This window comes from Sinocyclocheilus anshuiensis, unplaced genomic scaffold (genome assembly GCF_001515605.1).
Source record: "Sinocyclocheilus anshuiensis isolate Anshui unplaced genomic scaffold, SAMN03320099.WGS_v1.1 scaffold1082, whole genome shotgun sequence".
Lineage (NCBI taxonomy): Eukaryota > Metazoa > Chordata > Actinopteri > Cypriniformes > Cyprinidae > Sinocyclocheilus > Sinocyclocheilus anshuiensis.
In genome coordinates this window covers 3,167,013-3,187,422 of record NW_015542379.1, presented here as the reverse complement: position 1 = coordinate 3,187,422, position 20,410 = coordinate 3,167,013, and the positions used below count along the sequence as shown (strand labels likewise).

Below are 20,410 nucleotides of genomic sequence, written 5' to 3'. Positions count from 1 at the left end.
TGGTTCATCATGTGACTTTCTCATCACCACCTGCATTTGGTGGTTATCAGTGTATTACAAAGGTACAAAACAGATTTCAGTACTTCAATAAGTTGATATATTAACATTATATCAGTTAATGAAATTACAGTATTTAACTGTAAATTTAAGTTAAAACCGTAAAACCTAAAATGTTGCTACCGTATTTTTTACGGTAAAATTCCGGCAACTACAGCTGCCGTTTTTTTACCGTAAATTTTACCGTAATTTTTTTTTACAGTGTACTATTAGGCTATTTAGATCAGAGGTTGACATAGGTGGGTTTTCAGTGGTCTATTCTTAGACCATTAGAAATAAAATGTTAATAAAACATTAAAAAGTAAGATTAGTTCCCCAATAAATAATAACAAATAAAACAATTCTGACCATACTCTTTTGTGCATTTTACAATCTGACTTTTAAATAAAAGGCTTTTCCCCGCAATCTTTTTCAATTATGTTTGGTGATGTTCAGTCTTTATGGGAAATATTATATAAGATCTGCTCATTAAGGTATTTGCAAATAATAGGAAATATGCCATAAAAATGCAATCTCTTTAAAAATTGCAATTTAAAATGCAATTAAAAAGTTTTCTGTCCTTGTTTGTAGGACTTCATAATATGACAACAACGACAAAATTAATTAGTAATATTATATAATTAGTAATATTAATCTTAATATTTGATTGTCATAAAAAAAGTATTTAAGGAAAATAATATAATAATACTATTTTCTCTACAGTGAAAAATGACAATGCTAATCCATAGGTCTGTCTTTCTTCATTTTCAAATGTTAAAGCATCAAGCTTTTCTTTTGGCAGAAAACTGCAGGGAGCTCTTAAAGCTTCTCTTTGTCGACAACCGCTGGTTTTATGGTTTAAGTGCTTCTCAAGTATGGAAAGATGGTTGGCGCATGTTGTGTTCCCAAATGCACATTAAATGACCCAAACTCAAAGCTGATGTAGAGATGGGTTCATGTAGAGCAGCATTTACTGTGAACTGAGCCACTCGGAGATGCTGCAAACACCAGCAGATCACGAGCTGCTCTTGTGTAAAGAAACACAGTGCCACGCTTTACTCTGAAACACGCAACACATATATTTATTATGCATTTTTACAATGTTGCTTGTATTTTGATTAACCTCGCAGCCTATTGCAATGTTTGCTTGTTTGTTCCCCCGGTCCAACATGTTAACTTTTGGCTCAGAAGCATCCCGCTCACTCATACTGCCCCCTCAGATTTCCGAGCCAAGTGCATTTGAATAATTACATTCAATAACTCCCAAAATCAAGTTCTAGAGACTATCCTATAATCACAATTTGCATGAAGAACAACTAAAGTTGAAAAAGTATCTCATCGAGGGCACCAAGTGAGCCTAAAAAATCTAAAAATCCTCATTCACAGAGAAATAACATGAAGTTCACTCTTGAGAACAACATGTAACATTTATATAAAAGATCAGACTGCCAGAAAATGAGAAACGCAAACAGCTTCAGACTGAATACATTAGCGCAGAAGTGTGAAGAGCAGTGGTAGTATGATTTCCTTTTAACTCCAAACACAGTTGTGAAGCTCCAGCGATGAATGATCTTTCATTCAAATATGTATGCGTGCATGTAGAGGACTGGATCACTCACCGTCCGTCTGATCCTGACAGTGTGACGCCTTCCTCTCTCTGTCCTCGCTGCAAACAGAGACACTATCATTATCATGCTGTATAGAGCAATGCTGGCCGTGTTCCAGTCACCTCATGGAGCCTCTCAGGGGCCATGACTATACTGCACTCATCTAATAAGAGCTCAAAATAGTAAATGACTAAAGGCTTTTGGCGACAAAGCCCATTAGAACTGCCCATGTCTGAGACGGTTCCAAGACACAGCAAACAGCACATTTACATACTTGTAGAAAAAGCTATCGCTCTAATATGACAGAATGTGATCCAAGTTTGAAGTACAAGTACTGTGGCTGTATCCTCACGAGGGGAGCTGCGGACGTGAGGATTTGGACAGTGCTCTGGGTTATGGATGAGCACTTAACAGCTATTAGCTTTCCCGGCTCTGAGCGAGTATTTGTAAGTGTGCTGCGGTTAGTGTATTGCTGTTGGATACCTGATTAGGTTGCTGGAGATGGAGTAGTCTAGAAAGCCCTCCAGGTCTGCCAATCCCAGACTAGAAGCGCTGCTGTTCCCATTTCTGAAACACACACACACACGCACATAAAAAGATAAATGTGTACACAAACACTACCAGTCAAAGGTTTGGAATAATTATGACTTTTTAATTTTTGAATGCTTTTTATGCTCCTCAAAGTTGCATTGATTTGATTAAATTTCATTTAAAACAATAATATTGTGAAATATTATTACAATTCAAAAGAACTGTTTTGTATTTGAATGTATTTATAAATAAATATGATTTATTCCTGTGATGCAAAACTGAATTTCACCATCATTACTCCAGACTTCAGTGTAACACGATCCTTTAGAAATTAATCTAATATGCTTAGCAATTACTACTGGTACTCAATTATTAATAATGTTTATTTGTGTCAATGTTGAAAACGTTGCTATTTAATATTTTTGTGGAAATCATGATACATTTTTTCAGAACTCTTTGATGAGTAGAAAATTCAAAAGAACAGCATTTATTTGAAAAATCTTAAATTAAAAAATCTTTACTGTCAATTTAATGCATCCATGCTGAATAAAAGTATTATTATTTATTTTTTTTACCTCAAACTTTTGAATGGCACTGCATCTGTACTGCAACTGGTTTTAACATTGATAATAATCAAAAATGTTTCTCGAGCAGCAAATCAGCTGATTTCTGAAGGATCATGTGACACTGAAGACTGGAGTAATGATGCTGAAAATACAGCTTTGCATCACAGGAAAAAAATTACATTTTAAAATATATTCAAATAGAAAACAGTTCTTTTAAATTATAATAATGTTCCACAATATTACTGTTTTTAATCAAATAAATGCAGCCTTGGCTTCTTTCAGCAACATTAAAAAGTCCTAACTGTTCAATTTTTTTTCTCTTTCTATGCTTACTCTTGGATCTGTAAGAGTGTGAACAATGCAGAAGCTACTAATTTTCTCAGCGATGATCACTAAGCCGTGGACTGCAGCGGGGCTTGGGGTAGAGCGAGTAGGCATGAACATTGGCATGAAATTCACTAGCATGGGCATCACCGGCAACTCACTGCCAGCTGATGACTATGAACGTGAGCCACCTGTGCCTGTACCGGCAACAGCCGGATGAACAAGCAGAGAGTAACCTTTCCCCCTGACAGGGCGGAAAGACAATGCAGTGAGGGTTAAAGCCAGATGGAGGCGGATGGCCGGATACCCAGACTCGGGTAAGTGAGGATGGCGTTGAGTTGGTGCAGGTTAAGAAGCGTCGGTGAGCGTGGCAGGCTGGGCATGATTCAATCAGCAAGAGGGACTCGCACACCCATTACATCCTTTTCATTCTAGAGGCAACAGGATGTGACATATGGCACCTGCCTGTCAATGTGAGGCACATCCTGTCAGGACTATAAGCACTGCTGTGGAGTCTCTGGGTGAGAGCTCTGCTCCAGACTCCAGTCATGCTGTCAGAGCCGTTTACTCACACAGCTGTGCTGGCCTAGACTCGCAAATGGAATCTCTCTCACTTCTGAGAGTTACACTACCTCAGGCACTGGCTTAGAGTGTGTTTACACGTGTGTGTGTGTGTGTGTGTGTATGGAAGGAAATAATCAGATGTGAAAACAAATGGGTCATTCCTGTTATGCAGAACATTTTCATGTCTCTATCATATACACCTTAATACACAGCATGAAATAGTAAACTCGCAATTTGGAGATGAAAATCGTAGTAGTTGTATCACAATATCACAATTAAGTTTAAATCAGTGCTGTTTTAGTATCACTAAGATACTATAATAGTTTTATAATGATAGTTCTATATAGTTTTATTATATGCTTAAATTACAATATTTTGCTTTAGTTTTTATTACATTTTTCATTTTAATTTTGATTAATGTTTTAGTAATTGTGTTGTGTTTTTGTCATTTTTATTATTTATTTATTTTTAATATCGCCACCATTTTTATTAAAATGTATTTCATTTTAGTTCAAGTTAGAACATCAAGTTAAACTAAATGAAAATGAGAACTGCTACCTTGACAACTACCTGAAATAATAATACTTTTTTATATGTATATTTTATTTTATTTCAGCTAAAGCTGAAATAATGGTTAATGGTTATAATGGTTTTAATTTTATTTAACTACAATAACCTAGGTTTAAATTAATTGCTTTTCTGATTTGAGTAGATGTTGCCATTTTCCCCATATACTCTAAATAACATGAAAAATGAGCAATTTATTAAGATAAATGTCAAGTGTTTCTTCGTATTTTTAACTTCTCTGATCAAAAGGTTTTAAATAAAACATTTTCAGCCATGTTTTCTGCCCAATATTGCTATTAGTTTGTTTTATCTATGTCCTCAACTTTGCTTCCACTTTTGCAATATCCCATTAACTAAAAAAGTTTTTTATGACATTATCTTCCACAAAGTGACATTACATTTTATGGGAAAAAACACTTGATTATAATGTATCAGCAAAGGATTTGATGTTGGGTCATAAAACAATCCATTCTGTTAAAATTACTACATAATACAATCAGGATTTCAAAAGATGGTTAAGAAAAATTAACCCAAATGAACAAAGCTGACAGCCTCGTGTAATCGAACTCTAAATTGACTATATTTCCACCCTTCTGTTCTGTTAGATATCCTTAAATCATTTTCTTGCCATTGTGTAAATAAGTTAAAATAATAAAGTTTTTAAGTGCCTCAGCGCAGGCAGAGCACTACTGAAAGTCTGGTATAAACTATAAATTACAACACCAGCATATTCATTTTCTAAAACTTACAGAGCTAAAAAAGTGCTACATAACAGGAATGACATGAACGTCTAGTAGGCAATTTTCTTATATTTATTCTTGGTTCGTGTGTGTCTCTTTAAGCCATCATGTCTGATTCTGTATCACTGTGTCTGTGCATTTGTGTGCTAGACAGTAAATTAAGGGCAATGGCTACAGACTTTAAAGACAACACCATCTGGCTGAGGACTAATCACACAAGTCACATCACATTAATATCAATTAAGATATGTCAAAACTACTGTTATATTAGTTATACAGTGAGGGCAAAGTAAGTGCTTTAACGCTTAACTCTAGTCGGAGCTCTAATTTAATAAATTGCTAGTTTAAAGATGAGGAAAGCAGGCTCACATATGGGTGCTACACTGCGCTCTGGACGTGCCCAGCGCTGTCAAGGATTGCATCTAGCACATGTAGCTTAATGAAAAGCCAAATGGAGAAACCACACTGTCCAGCAAGGCATGATGGTCTACTGGAAGACTGACCCCTCGCTTAGCTGGATAAAGCTACTGGTGGTCTCCTCCTGGGGGTCGTCTTCAGGGACAATCTGGGCCCAGCTGCCTGAGCCACTTTCCTCACTGCTAGCGCTGAGAGAGCGTCGCTCCACCTCCACACCTGCAGAGGGCGCTGTGGCCACTGAGGAGGCCCTGTCTTTGTCACTGCTGAGGGGGGAAAGAGGACACACGGCAAAACTGCAGTGTCACAATGAGCCAGTAATTCTAATTTAGCTAATTTTGCCCCAAAGCATCTTTCACTGTCCAGAGCCTGGGTCAAGAAAAAGAAACATCAAGGAAAAACAGGTATAATGTCAATTTATAATTCTCTATTTTTTTTGTTTAGCAGTGTAGGTAAACATGGGTGTTACAGAGGAGAACCCCTTTACAGAGATGTGCTGTTTGGTTTTATAAACACCACGTGTGACAATACATGAAGCAAAATGTTTTGTGTTATCTTCTGAAAAAGGGGACATGAATTGAGAATTCTCCATGATCTATAAGTCACTGTACTATAGAAAACACTCTAAGTTTCGAAACATCCTTGTTAGTCCAAAAACTTTTATTGAAAGCCAAAAGAACTAATTTTGTACTTCCTTCTCTTCATTACGTAATAAAGATGAATTCATCAGCACAAGACTGCCTTCACAGACACATATCAGTGCTTACTTTATCATTCGCTCTTTGGCCCACCCACTGACGTGGTAAAATCAGGGTAGAATACAAGAAAAATGCAATTCATGACACCTTTAACATTTGTGCAATCCTTCTCTCGTTTTTCTTACCAACTTCACTCTTGCACACATTGTGTTGTGAGCAGTTATAAGAATTAAGGCTTAGCCTCTGAAACAAAGGATGTGGGTGATTTTATGTACCTGCTTTTGGTTGCTGTCTCACTCTCTTTGCCATTTTGTGGCTGGATCTGATGGGATGCTTCTGTGTGGTGGGGCCCAACCCTCCCCCTATCTTCTGAGGCCTCTTCTCTTTGATCCGGTTCAATGTGGATCAAGGGTACCTCCCTCTGTCCACGCCACGCTTGCCTCATACAGGACGAACTGTGAGAGCTACCGCAATTTTCCTGATGCTCTACACTTGGCCGGTTTCCACTATTTTCACGACGAGACTGCTTAAAGCCGTGTCTCCTTTCTCCAACTGGAACTTGTGGCTGACAAGCAGCCACAACGGCGTCCTGCTGGCCTCCAAGCAGGGACTTGCCACTCTCTACGATGTCTGCCGCTAGACGGTTAGCAAAGAGCTGTACATGTGGCTGCGAATCTGCTGAATCGAGCTCCACATTGTCCTCTGAGGGCTCTGCTATTATCTTATTCTTGCGCATTAGAGACTCGATAGAGCTGGCCCAGGTTTCGTGAATCAGCATGTCTGTGATTTGGTCCGTTTGGCCACGCTTATACAAGCATGAATCAGACTTGCAGAGTCCCGTTGATGACACAGAGTTGGTTGGATAGATGTTGAGCGAGTCCCCGTGTACATTTCGAGCAAAACCATCGAATGAATTGGCCTTGATGGGTGAGTTTACAGTTAGTCTGGAATCTGAGGATCGCCTGTCAGGAACAGAAGACTGACGGATACAAAATGGGGTTCTGGGGGATGGTGGTAATAGGCTATTACTCCACTCTTTGGTCTTGGTCAGACTGTAGTCCTTGTTCTCCTTGTCCATGTCTTTTAGCATGAAGCGATAAAACTCCTCAGTGATACTCTCAGTGCTAGACTGCTTAGAGAGACAAGATGATGTGCGCACATTGAGGTGTCCATTTTTTTTACTGGCAGCTTGCTGAACAGCTGCTGCAAGAATGCTGCTGGCATTTTTCCCAGCATAGTAGTCCAGCAGAAGGTCAAACCCTCGACCTTCTGTCTCCATCTGGTTCACCATGAACCGAGAAAACTCATCCGTAATGCTCTCACAGCTGGATTGCTTGGAGATAGAGCTACCTCTGCTTAAATTATGCCCAAGCCTGTTTCCCGGTCCCAAAGTGTTTGCTGTCCCGGAGGGATCTGCGTCCTCCTCTGGAATGCTCTCGTAGCTTGACGCTTTGCCCTTGCTGCTCCATCTCTCACACTGCAGGCGGCTGCGAGACGACTGGCCAGATTTGGAAGTGTCCACCACACTCAATTCCGGGCAGTTCATTATCCTGGCTGTGACCTCTGACGCAAAGAGTGCAAATGGATCAGAGGTGGTAGGTTCGTCTAGATTGACAGTTTCGTCCACGACACGGTTGACCAGTCGCTCCATGAGCTCAGGCTGTTCTTCGGTTTTTCGTTTGATTTCACTGAGACGTGGAGGTCTGTGTTTCTTGGTGACTGTGGTGCCATTTTGCATCTCTTTCCGGCGGAGGGCTGCAGCTGTGCGGCAGGGCAGAAGCAGTCCCTCTGGACCTTCCGAACCACCCTTTAAGGCACAGAACCACGGCTGCTTTCCGCTGGAGTTCTCCAGGCATATCGCTGCCAGCTCTGTAGCCATGGAGACCACCGTGGTTGCCAAGTCTTCAGCGAAGCATGTGACAGGAGTTTTGAACTCACATGAATCCATTTTAAGTGCCACAAGTGCTCCTGAAGAGGACGATAAAGACTGCTGCCTGGTCTCGCTCTCTCCTCCTGCTCTCCCTCGTGGCATGTGAAGTGGTGAGCTTTCAGCTGAAGAGAGCACAGAGTCTGCGTTCTTGTCACTCCTGCCCAGGTCAGACTGCTCTTTGACCATAGTGGCAGTCACTCTGTTCAGAGTAAGTCTGTAGGGTTCTTTCAGTTTTGGCTCGCTTTCTCTCTCTTCCTGTACGTGCTTTTGCTCTCTCTCTCTCTTCCCTATGAGAGCAGACAACTTCTCCACACTGCTTCGCCTCTCGCCATGATTATAAGCCTGGCTTGGCTCAATCAAATGCTGTAATTGCCTCAATGCTTCTCTGCCAGTCTTGGTATCAGCCTCATACTCCCTAAAGCTGATGCTGCCTTCTTGCCTGTCACATGATCCCATGTTACATTTTGAAATGTCACTGATTTTCCTTGATGTTCCACATAAGATATCAAAGAGCAAATTATTCACACAATCCAAGAGGAAACCCTTGATGTTTGGGACATCTTTGCTAGGACCCTCGAGCTCTTTTCTCTTCTCAGCCTTCTCAAGGGCATACTGAAAGATATTATCTGATATTTCCTGGGTAAAGTTATCAAGATCCTGTTGTTCCTGATAGGGCCTTCTTGGATTTGTGATGCCATCCACTATTTTGTTATGTGTGGTCTCAAGGAAGTTTGCAATGCTTGAGTAACTTTGTCTGTGGGTGAGTACAGCTGAAGCTTCCCTGAGGAGAACTTCAGCAACATTGGCTCTGAAAGCCTCGACGCTGGTGCCCTCTGCAATGCTACAGTGGAGAGGCACTGCAGTTGAAGCTTGGGCAACTGACAGAAGTCCCATAGAGGCAGAGTACATGTCTGTCGAGTCGTCATTATCCCCAGAGTCATCTGCTAGATCTACTGCGGCTACGGCTCCAACGACCTGAGACATTCCACATACTGCAGAGGAAAACGAATACTCCCCTTGTTCGGTCTCACTCTCTTCTTCTTCATCCTCACACTCATTTTCTTCTCCTGACTCCAGTGCGAGTTGTTCTGTGACCTGAGGGGTGGTAATGGTACCTATGACACTCGCAGCACATGCCAAAGCTATTTCCACTGGCTTGGCGGCGTGTCCAATTGCCGAGTTGTGCATTGTTTTGGTCCTATTTCCTCTATCATGCACTGATGTCCCATGTGACTGAACTTCCGGCCACTCTGTTACCTCCTCACTGTTGTCAGGACTCTGGACAATCACGATTTTAGGAAGTTCAAAAGAGCAGGCTCGAGCCCTCAGTGGCTCTTCACTGGAATGGTTTATATCACTTGAGTGCTGCGAGGTGGTGGACACACTCACTGCTGCCTCCGTGACAAAAGAAGGTTCGTCCTGTGACAAATGAATAAAAGCATCCTGCAGGACAGACTCAGCCAGATTGGTAGCATAGTGACCGGCTGACTCGCTGGTGTGACGACTGACTTTTTTGGGGGTAGCAGGTGGGCCTCTTGAGGGGGCGGAATATGTTCTTGAAAGCTTTTGGGAGTTGGAAGAGGTGCAGAGGGTCTCAGAGTCCTCACTATCCTCTCTCTCTATTTCACTCCTTCTTTGAGCGTGGGCTGCTCTCAACACCTTAACCGACTCGGGCATGATAGAAATCTCAGGATCTGCAGAAAGAAAGACATGTGGCAGGGTTGGTGAGAAATGGGGTGGGGGCACAGAGAGAGGAAATAGATTAAAGCCAGGCCTCTGAAAACAGTTTCATAATCCTATATAAAAAGTCAAATTTAATGCACATGTAAATGAAGCCCATTCACAGGCCAAGTCAGAGATATGGAGAAGGAGATATGAGGAAGTGTGAGAATAAATAATGAAACTGAATGAAAATAATGAAAAGTGTGAGAATAAATTAAAATAAAGGACAAAACTGAAAAAGGAGGTAAAAAGTGTCAAGATTTATCCTCTCCTGTCGCCTGCTATGTCCAATGGACATAGTGAGGGTCCAGTCAGAGCTATCCATAGCACACTATTGTATTTGTATCCGTTTTTCCTTTTCCATAACCAAGACCATACAAATGCAGATCTATATCTGGGCTGATATGATTATGAATATTACATTGTCTTTGAGGAGAGCATAACCTTCACACAGTGTTACTTCTAATTTCATATGAGAGATTAATTATAGATTAGCCCAGCAGAGCCCAGTGTATCTTGTCTCTTTAATATCAGACTTGGGGCGAGTATCGCCACATGAAGACATTCATGGGCTTGGCTTACTGTTAGAGGCCAAAGCAGTAGCACAGAATAATGCAAGACAAACAAGCTTTCAGACATGCACAAAGAAAATGCACAAGACATTTTGGGAACAGTGCTTCTTTGTTAGGGAGTCTTCCATGGCATATTCCCAAAAACAACCTTCATAAAATGTTTTGTTATTCTTCCCGTTTGTCTCTCTTTCTCTATCACACACATACTCATTAACATAGACTGAAGTGAATTAATTGTTTCACTGCTGTATGTTCTTGTGCATCCATGCTGTTGCTTGGTTACTTTGTATCTAAATAAGTATAGCAGGTTGCAGTTCTGATTATTATTATAAGCAGTGCAACCTAGACAAAAGTCGGGATCCAAATTATTCCCAAAAGCAAAACTAAAGACTTTATTTATATGCTTTTTATGGATACAAATTTATGTGACATGCCCAAATTGTTTTGAAAACCATAATCTCATTGGTAACGACTAGGGCTACATTGTGTTACTAAACTAAGAAATAGCTTTGGGGTGGAAACATTTCCAAACAGTCCTCCATATAGGGCCACTCTAATGCCGCGTTCACACTGCATGATTTTCAAAGTCGTCGGGTCACCGTGGTTTTCACACTGCATGACTATCTGAGGTAGCAGTCAGTTGCTGCTGTGTTCACATTGCATAATGGATTGGCGACAGGAGGTTACACACTGCATGACTTTACAATAGGAAGAATCGACAACTCTGTCTGGTCCGCAAACTACGTTTCACAACAAAACACACGCGAGAAGTGATAAGGAAATAACGCGAGAACCCGTGCACGTCAGACCTGAGTTCTCGAGCAAGACTGAATTATTTAAAAAAAAATATATATAGCCCGCAAATTGTCTGTGAGCTTATTTCCAGCTACAAGGAGAAAAAGAAAAACTGATTATGCCCAAATATTTTGCGGGCGTTGGCGACATGTCGGCGATTCCCTCAGATCGCGTCTTTGATAATTCACACTGCGTGATTGTCACTCGCGTGAACGAGCACTGATTTGCCTCCGATTTCGGGCATTTGTTGGCGATTTCGCAAAACCTTTCGGCGAGTGAAAAATTGGGCTAAATCGTGCAGTGTGAACTCGGCATTATCGAAGCAGGCTCACAGACACCGAGAAAACGTAAATGGCTGAAAAGCAATTTTCTGTCTATTCACAAGGTGGACAGGAGGGAAGATGCAGTGAAAGTGCCAGAGCTGCACTGAAGTTGAGTTTTCTCATTACATACGAGCAGCAAGGACATAGAAAATACTACACAAAAGATAAGATATGGAACTACAATGACTGGATTTCTGGGTGGAATTGGATTTCTGGTAGATGGATGCACTGTTTACCATTTCTGAATGGGTCATCCTCGCTGTCTTCCCCAAGCTGTTCAGAGGCAGTGAGGAAGTCTTCCTCTATGGATGACACAGAGCGGTTGGTGTCATCTTCAGCAGTCCGCTGACCAGCCAATCGGCCATGCCTCTGCCTCTCTTGCCCTGACTGTAGTCCAATCAGGAATTTGTTGATCTCAAAAATGACACTGTTGGTTTGGGTTGGGCGGTACCCACAGGAACAATGCACCAGACAGACATCCGCTGTTTTCTGGCTCTGAGATACACATACATAAACACAAACACAGTTCAACCAGGCAGACTGTGAGCTGTAAAATTATGTCAGATGTTCCGGTTTGTATTCATATCCTACCTGTGGGTGGCTGGGGTCATGCTGGCAGGAGTCCGGTGACTCTAGGCTGCTGAGAAGCAGAATCTCATTTTCTGTGGGTTGCCGCACTCCGAGAGACTCAATTAACCGTGGCAGCTCTGGGCACACCGAGGCCAGTTTCTGTGGGGAAATTTATGCTAATATTCAAGTCACATAAATGTGGGTCTTTGTTTGCATTATCTTGGTAATTTGTATTGTTTCTAATTTCCCTTTTAATTAGATGAAACATTGTTTATGTCTTACGCTTAGGAAATGATGAAAGACATTCATATATTTGTTATTAACTTTAAATTAATTAGAAATGAGAAAGGTAGAGGGTAGGGGTGAAACGATACACATATTCATATTGAACCATTCGGTATGAGGCTTTCGGTTCGGTACGCATTACAAACCGAACGATTCGATTCATTGGTCTAATCCTATTACATTTGGAAAATAAAACAGCTTTATGTGTGTGAAATATAATGTTCTCAGTGCCACTGTGCTCAACAAGGCAGCCCAAACGATGTAATAGGGTTAGCACGTAACCCACCTTAACATAGCTGTCGTCATGACGTTCAGCAGTATGTCTGTCCAGGTTTACGAAGCAGATCTGGAAAGAGAGAGGCTGAGCTTAGAGAAATAAGCACATACCTGAAAAGTAAAGTATCTGTACATGTGCTTTAGCGCACAAACACAGTGTTCCAAAAATACACACAGGAGCACACACAACAGCAGCGCTGAAAATCTTCTCATCTGTCGCAGCTATTAAATGTCATTCTTCATTCCGCATATTCATCACTTTCATTTACAACATGTCAAATCTCCTGCAGCATTGAATAATGATTAAAGGACAAGTTCACAGATTTTCAACCAGTTTTGTATTGTTACAATGTCAGTAGTATATGTAAATGCAAAATGTGTATTGTTTTGCGATGTTATTTGCACATTTGTCAGAAAAATGGTCCACTGGATGACACAAAATCATTTTTGTGAGCTCCAGGGCTTATGTTAAAACTACAGATCAAACATCCGTATTTTTGTATACCCAATCATTGTCAAACAGATCAGGCACTGCTGTTTTCTATGTTTCTTCTGGTCATGTAACACCGATTTAAAAAAATCTGCTGCATAGACAGCCAAGTTTGATGGTTTTGGTGAATTATCCCTTTAAATGCTTTTCCTCTCATGAAGCTACCGCTGAGCTTCAGAAGACTTGGAATACAGTGCATGACTCACATGGACCAATTTTATGGTGTTTTTTTGTCAGGTTTGACAGCTGTGTCACTATGATCTGGCATTGTATGGAAAAGATTTCTTCTTTTGTGTTCCACTGAAAAAAAAGGATACAGGTTAGAACGCCACAAGGTTGGGTAACTTTAAGCCATTGCATATAAAAACCTTTGTCTCTTTCTCTAATGTTTACACAGCTTGAACAGCACTTATCGCTTTTTTATCACTCTTTACTGTTAAACAAAGCTTTTTCACTCTCTTTTTCATCTGCGTTCATGTCACATCATTTATTCACTTGACATCATTTTGATTTTGAGGGTTCTTTAATGTGGGCACATTGAACACACACACTCACTAACACAGAGGCTGCACCTTACTGATTCTGATGACTCATTGGTATCTTAAAAGCATATCATGTTGCTAGTTGCATGTTTGTTTCAAATGTGTCCTTGTGGATGTGTGAGTGAGAGAGCTCTTCTTTCACTCTTCACCAACATCACATTAGTGACAAATGTCTTTGGAATCTGTAGGTTTCTCTGAGCGAGGATGGATTTCACCCTCAGGTACCACAGATGTAGCACTTTATCTTTCTTATTGCAGCTGCTGGTACTTAATGCAACAGTAAATTATCTAGTGCATCCATATAGGGTTTATTTATACTAAATGTAGGGCTGTGCAAATAATCAAATTCGATTATCATACACATCTCGTCAGTAAAGTCAATTCTGTGATTAGTAGTAAATCTCCATCACCTGCTTTCAAATGCAGGCAATACATCGGCGATAATGAACGCGATATTGCGTAGCTTGTCAGTGAAGTATGGCTCTGTGTAGTAAATGCCGCTCCATTGCAGAGCAGTAAGCAAGAACGTCCAAACGGTAGCGAAGCCGGAAGCTCATAGTGCTGAGTCTAAGATGCTTTGAGGGTGAGTAAAACACAGGCTAATCTTCATTTTTGGGTGAACTAACCCTTTAAGGTGCTGGTTTGCGATCATTCTGAATGGTTGCGAAGACTTTGCTAGTGACTGTTAGGGTGTTCTGAGTAGTTGCTAGGTACCATTTGCAGAAAGGAAATTAGCTCGTATATGATGCAGCAAGTGACACAACAGCCACTGTTTGTCATTAACATGCAAGGAAAAACTACGAAATAATAATTTTTATAAAGATTTAGGCATATTTAAAAAAATATATAATGCAAAATCATGTTTGGAAAAATATTTATGCCTAGTTATGTTGGCAATAAGGTCCTTTTTGACCCTGATTTGAGGTGTCATTCATGTCCATAGGTTACAAATCCAAGAAATAGAAAAAATAACAGTGATACTCACTTTAGCACCACTAATAATAAACTGGAATCTCTGAACCAGGGTTATTTTAGGTAACTAAAACTATAATTTGATCTTGTTGCCAAGGCAACATTTCTTATTTTCAGTATAATAAATTTAGTTGAACTTGTACTAAAATAACAAACTGAAAAAAAAATTACAAATACATTTAAAATAATCAAAAACTATTAAAAAAGGCAAAAACAACACTAAATTACTAAAACTTTTAAACACAACAATTAAAAAGAAAATTATAAATATAAACATTAAAACTAATTCAAAATATTCATAAAAATATAACATTTTTTTGACAGCTGATGCTGATATCTTGGAAAGCAGGGTGGCTGATGGCCGATAATTCTGGGAAGTTTGTGTGCATTAATCATATTTTTTCAAATAAAACCAAGGTAACACTCATTTTACATACAGAACACAGTGAACATGACATGAATATGACCGTGGGCAAATGCATGAAGCGCAGCATAATTTGAAAGCACGAGTTTTAAGTTTGTCGATCGCGCGTCTCCAGTAAAGCTGAACTCTCCTCCTGTCCACAAAGCAAACTGTTAATCTCTGAGCAACACACAGCGGCATTTAATTTCTTAATGCACGTTTTGAACGAATTGGGTGAACGAATTGGCGCGTTGAACCATTGGCCATAGGCGCGTTGGATTCGAAGCCGCGCTGCACAGACAATTACTAATAATATTAAAGCAATCGTTATAATACTTTTTTGTATACATTTGAATTAGGGCTGGTAATTTAACGCGTTAATTAGACTAATTAATTACGGTGAAAAAGCGGCATTTAATTTCTTAATGCACGTTTTGAACGAATTGGGTGAATTACCACCACCTACTGGCAGTTTTAGTTTATTATTTAGAGTATCATTTCATTAAAGAAATAATTTCATATTTCCATAGTAATAATAATACAATTAATAAAATAAATTATTAAAGGTATAGTTCACCCACCCAAAAATGACTCAAAATGACCCTCATGGTCCAAAAGAGTATATGTAATAAATTTTATCAAACCAAATATTTCTTGCTGTAATGTCTACTTTTTGTAATGTCTGTTTGATGCTTTACACAACAATGACTTTAAATTATCTTTTGGGAGTAATTTCTCAGCCAAATTTGATGTGCGATTAATTTGCGATTAATTAATCGCCACATCATGTAATTAATTAGATTAACAATTTTAATCGCTTACCAGCCCTAATTTTAATTCCTTTGTTTAACAGTTCTATCTGATTATTAGGTAAGACTTCTATACATATTAGACAGAACTGTTAATGACGACAGCGAAGAAGGAGGAGAATGTGAGCACTAAGACTAAGTGTGCTCAGGCGCTGCCATTCTCGGCGCTGTCAAAATAAAAGTCTGGCGTGGCGTCAAAATAAAAGTTCCGCCTCGAACACATCGGCCAAACAGAAAAACTTATCTGCCGATGCCGATATTTGAAAAATGCCAAATAATGGCCGATATATCGGTCAACCACTAGTTTCTAAGTGATACTAAAATAAACCTGATTAGAACATTCTGAACACAAGTTCTCATTCTGGAAATGACAACAAACATATCGCATCACCGACGAGTGAACAAAACTGATTCATATGAATATAACGTGATATACAGTTACAGAATGACTAGTAGAGGAGGTTGCTAAAGGTTTTAAGGTTAAGATGGATGCTTCAGGTGAGTATAGTGATGTTATGGTGATGACTTTACTCACTAAATGAGTATATTAAATGAAACTGGAAAAGGTAGGGAGGAGGTGAGACAAAGCGGGAGTTAACAGCTGAGCCTGAATTAGAATCTGTTTATGCAGAGTGGAAATTTGCATCTCACTAACACAATACAGAACACAATCCTCCCGCTCGCTCATTCTTGTACACTTGCACATCTCGTCCGATAGTCCATCTGTCTGAATTTCTGTACCACACTATAACATTCATTTACTTCAGTGTACTTAAACACCACATACTGGATCCTCTCTCTCTCTCTCCCTCTCTCTCACACACACACCACACATTTGTTTGTGTATCATGGTGAGAACTTTCCATTGACAACTTCTGTTCATACTGTGCTAATGATATTTTCACCCAGGCTCATTGGAAAAACGTGCTTTTACCTACAGTAAAAAACTAACAATCCAACAACTTTTATTCCTTTTCGCACAAAGTATGATTAAAGGGGACATGACATGAGAAATCAAATTTTTGTTGATCTTTTGGCATATAAGAGGTCTTTGTACCATTAAAAATCCTGCAAGTTTCATAGCTTAAAACATCCTCCTCATCTGAGGGGCAAGGTGATGTCACCTAGGCACAGTCGTTTGCATAAACACCGCCTCCAGAGCAAGACATCGACGAATAGTCATCTTCTCACCATAGGCCCTGCCCACTGGCATTCACCGCTTAACGGCTTGACACCTGATCACGCTGAATGCTAGAAAAGCAAATATAAATTACAATCACTGCTGCAATCTTGACTACACTGGATACAGTATACAGATGTGCGTTCGCTTTCTGACACAGTCCACGCGCTTGAGTCTGTCAACAGGACAAATGGAGTGAAAGAACATTCGTTTTTGCCGCGTTTGGTTCAAACAGCTCGTTCACGTCTTTGTACAGATATCAGTAGGATCCCAGCATAAGGAACAAGTGGATAGTTTATTTTTAATGGCATCCCGGATCGTGTCAGAGGATTGATCGGAGCATTTTGTTTTGTAAACAAGGCACAGTGTCATGGAGAGTTCACAAAGAAACATTTGTTGAAAGATGAAGTGGTCTCGATCTGACTGCAGCTGCATAACAAACCGTAAGTAAATGATTTCATAACGCTCTGCCTGGAAATGACCATTTTATTTTGATTATGTTGTCAAAACACACATGAGATAGCGAGGGGGCATTGATACGGTTTCATATGCAATGACGTTAGCCAGTCATAACAGTGGCTGATTACTGAGAAGTCTTTAAGGACATGCCCCTTAAAAACAGGTAATTTTAGAGAAAGGTTCAGAATGAGGGTTGAAAATAAACATTTTTCCAAATATTTATTTGTTTTGTTTTTTTTTGTGTGCAAAAAAACTTGATTAACATTACAAGTAAACCTCAAGGAATATATTAAAATAATAATAAAAAAAAATCATTCCACTTAACGATTCCCGCATTCACATTTTAATGTGATTTTAAATTATTTAAGTGCAGGAAGGGAAAGAACTTGCACACTGTTTGCGTGCAGCTCACACATCTGAAGCGCGAGCACAGAGAACAGTGGTCCCAATGCAGGTTCCTGACCTGTGTCCGTTCTCGAACTGTTCCGTGCATTTCCACAAAGGTTGTTCTGAACCAGAACTGACTTCTCTTTCATATTTATCGACCAGTATGCACGAAATACGTCGGTATATCATCATAAACACAGCCGTTTTTTTGTCTTAAGTGAACGTAAACAGATGAGAAAGAAAACGCATGTGTAACAGTATTTTTAGATCTGTGTGTGTTCGGTGTTAAAGAGACAGCCGTCTAATAAACGTGCTGCCTATCATTAATGTTAATCAAAGAACAAAAGAAAACCATTAACTGACTGAATAGCTTTCGTAAATTTAATGAGGATTAATCAATATTTTATTTATGAAAAGAAAACTATACAGTGTTTTTGAACTTTTGATTTCAATTTCTGTACCTGACATTTGTTCAGTTGTATTTATTTATGCTATTGCTAATTAATTTGTTTACTTGTCTTTAACAATTTAATGTTTGAAATTTATATTAGTCTAGTTGTTTTTTTCTGTGGTATTTTTTTTATAAAACCATAGACATAAAACAGAATAAATATGTTTGACATCTAAATATTTGACTTAAAATTTGTTTAATGGATAAAAAATAATTTTTTATCTTACTGGAATCGGAATTAGGAATCGATAAGAATCGGAATCGATAAGCAGAATCGGAACCGGAATCGATAAAATTCAAACGATACCCAACCCTAGTCATGATCCCTTTAAAGGGGCAGATTATTGATTAATAAAGATTCATTTTCATGTGGTTCCTTGCATCACATAACCAGCTCCATATGTATGGTATTTACAATGTTGTAAACTTGCTCAGTAGCGCACCTGGTACAGCATTACACTACTGATGTGGTTGGGTATAAGTCACAATAAACACAAGTGAAAATAAAAGAGACCAACGATTTGAAGAAGAAAGCTAAAATGGCATGGTTGTGTTTTTATCTCAAGTTTGCTTTAATACGGTTAGGTTTAGAGTAGGATTTAATGTAGGTGGCACATTATTTTCATGTTATTTTAATGTCACTCACTGAACATTAATACCCAAATTGCCACAATACTTACAACAACCAACGTAATAATACTTTGACAAATTCACATCCATCGGATTAAACGGAACACACTTTTAGTGTCACTCACTGGACATTTTACTAATATTGAAAGTGTCACAAAACGTGCATAAGCAACATACTACCACTTTGCTCAGGCTTGTTTATCCAATGAGCCTTTCTTTATGTTTTCATAAAGATGCACAAAAACAATAAAAAAAAAATAACTGCCTTGTTTATCCACTATAATTATTGGAGTTTTTTCATACCCCCCTGGGAACTTTAATTTGCTTCAATTTAGGATATATTGCTCCAAACTCTTAAAATATATTTATGTTTTGATGTGTTTAGAACTTACAGTGTCATGCAATTACATTGTAATCTTTTTTTAAGCGTCCTTACTATACAGGATTAATGTGTTTCTAATAGCCTACTCTACTACATTCTCCAAATAAGATGGTTTCTGGCTGTCAGTGTAAATCCCAGTATAAAAAAGTTATTACCAGGCCCATATGAAATCTGCAGTTTTTTTATTGTGCATTTTATAGGCTGACTCTGGGAGAAAATCCGTGTAATTCCATGGAATGGATTTATATGTTGTAATATGCGATAGACATAGCTGATTACTTCACTCCTCTTCAGCTGCAAGTGTAATCAAATTGTCCAGAATATTTGATAAATAAACACATAAAGGATGGGAACGCACAGAACTTTGAGAATGGTGAATGTTTCAATCCTGTGGAAATCAGCAGGGATTTCTGTGGGTGCAATCATGCCCCGTTAAAGTCACACAGACTACAAATCGAGTAGTTTGAAATGCTTCTCACATCCTGGTCATTTGCTGTAATACTACATCCCAATCACAGGGCACCAGACTGCGACTAAACGGTCACATTTTGAAAGATCTGTTACAAACCTGAGCAGAAACACCAAATTATTCTGTACTTACGCAAATATTAACAGCCCCGACACTCCAGACAGCATTTATAAAGAAGGCAAGAGAAAACAGGCACCAACATAGATTTGAAAGTGTTTCAAAACACCATTTTTACCCAACATTTACCATGCATTTGGGGTGCTTTCAGACCTGTAGATCGTTCCGAAACAGGGATTAATTAGTTACAATGTTGCATTTTCTTCTTGGTTCGGTTCGCTTCCACAAGGCAACATTGCAAAGCGTACCAAACTGTGTTTATGCAAGTCACATGTGAGTAAAGCTGTCCTCTAATTGGTCAGTGTTCATCTGTTTACATTCCTCTGCGTCATTCAAGATGGATTGACAAGTTCTCTCCGTGGGCTTATTGTGTCTTTATAGCTGTCCTGGCAAACGCAAAATGAATGTAGCGGTCATTCCGCTTTAAAGGTGACATATCATGAAAATCGGACTTTTCCAGGTTTTCAGTGCTATAATCAGGTCCCCGGTGCATCTACCAACCAAGGAAACGTGAAAAAGATGAACCCAGTAACTTTGTTTTGGGAAGCCTTTTTCTGCAAGCGTCTGAGAAAACGAGCGCGTCTGATTTCGCTCCCTTG

The 20,410-nt window shown here is 39.3% G+C and overlaps 1 protein-coding gene across 4 annotated transcripts in view; it reads right to left on the bottom strand.

Moving 5' to 3' along the window:
* The window catches only part of LOC107692495 (A-kinase anchor protein SPHKAP), a 133,542-nt gene that overhangs the window by 8,060 nt on the left and 105,072 nt on the right, over nucleotides 1-20,410 (bottom strand). For 3 of the 4 annotated variants that reach the window (XM_016491576.1, XM_016491577.1, XM_016491578.1), the window contains 7 exons: nucleotides 12,531-12,590; nucleotides 11,981-12,118; nucleotides 11,626-11,884; nucleotides 6,323-9,671; nucleotides 5,439-5,615; nucleotides 2,127-2,210; nucleotides 1,656-1,702 (listed from right to left, as the gene is read on the bottom strand). In XM_016491576.1, coding sequence (XP_016347062.1) covers nucleotides 1,656-1,702; nucleotides 2,127-2,210; nucleotides 5,439-5,615; nucleotides 6,323-9,671; nucleotides 11,626-11,884; nucleotides 11,981-12,118; nucleotides 12,531-12,590 — 4,114 coding nt within the window. The remainder of the gene's footprint in view (nucleotides 1-1,655; nucleotides 1,703-2,126; nucleotides 2,211-5,438; nucleotides 5,616-6,322; nucleotides 9,672-11,625; nucleotides 11,885-11,980; nucleotides 12,119-12,530; nucleotides 12,591-20,410) is intronic. The other variant, XM_016491579.1, reaches the window with a different exon arrangement.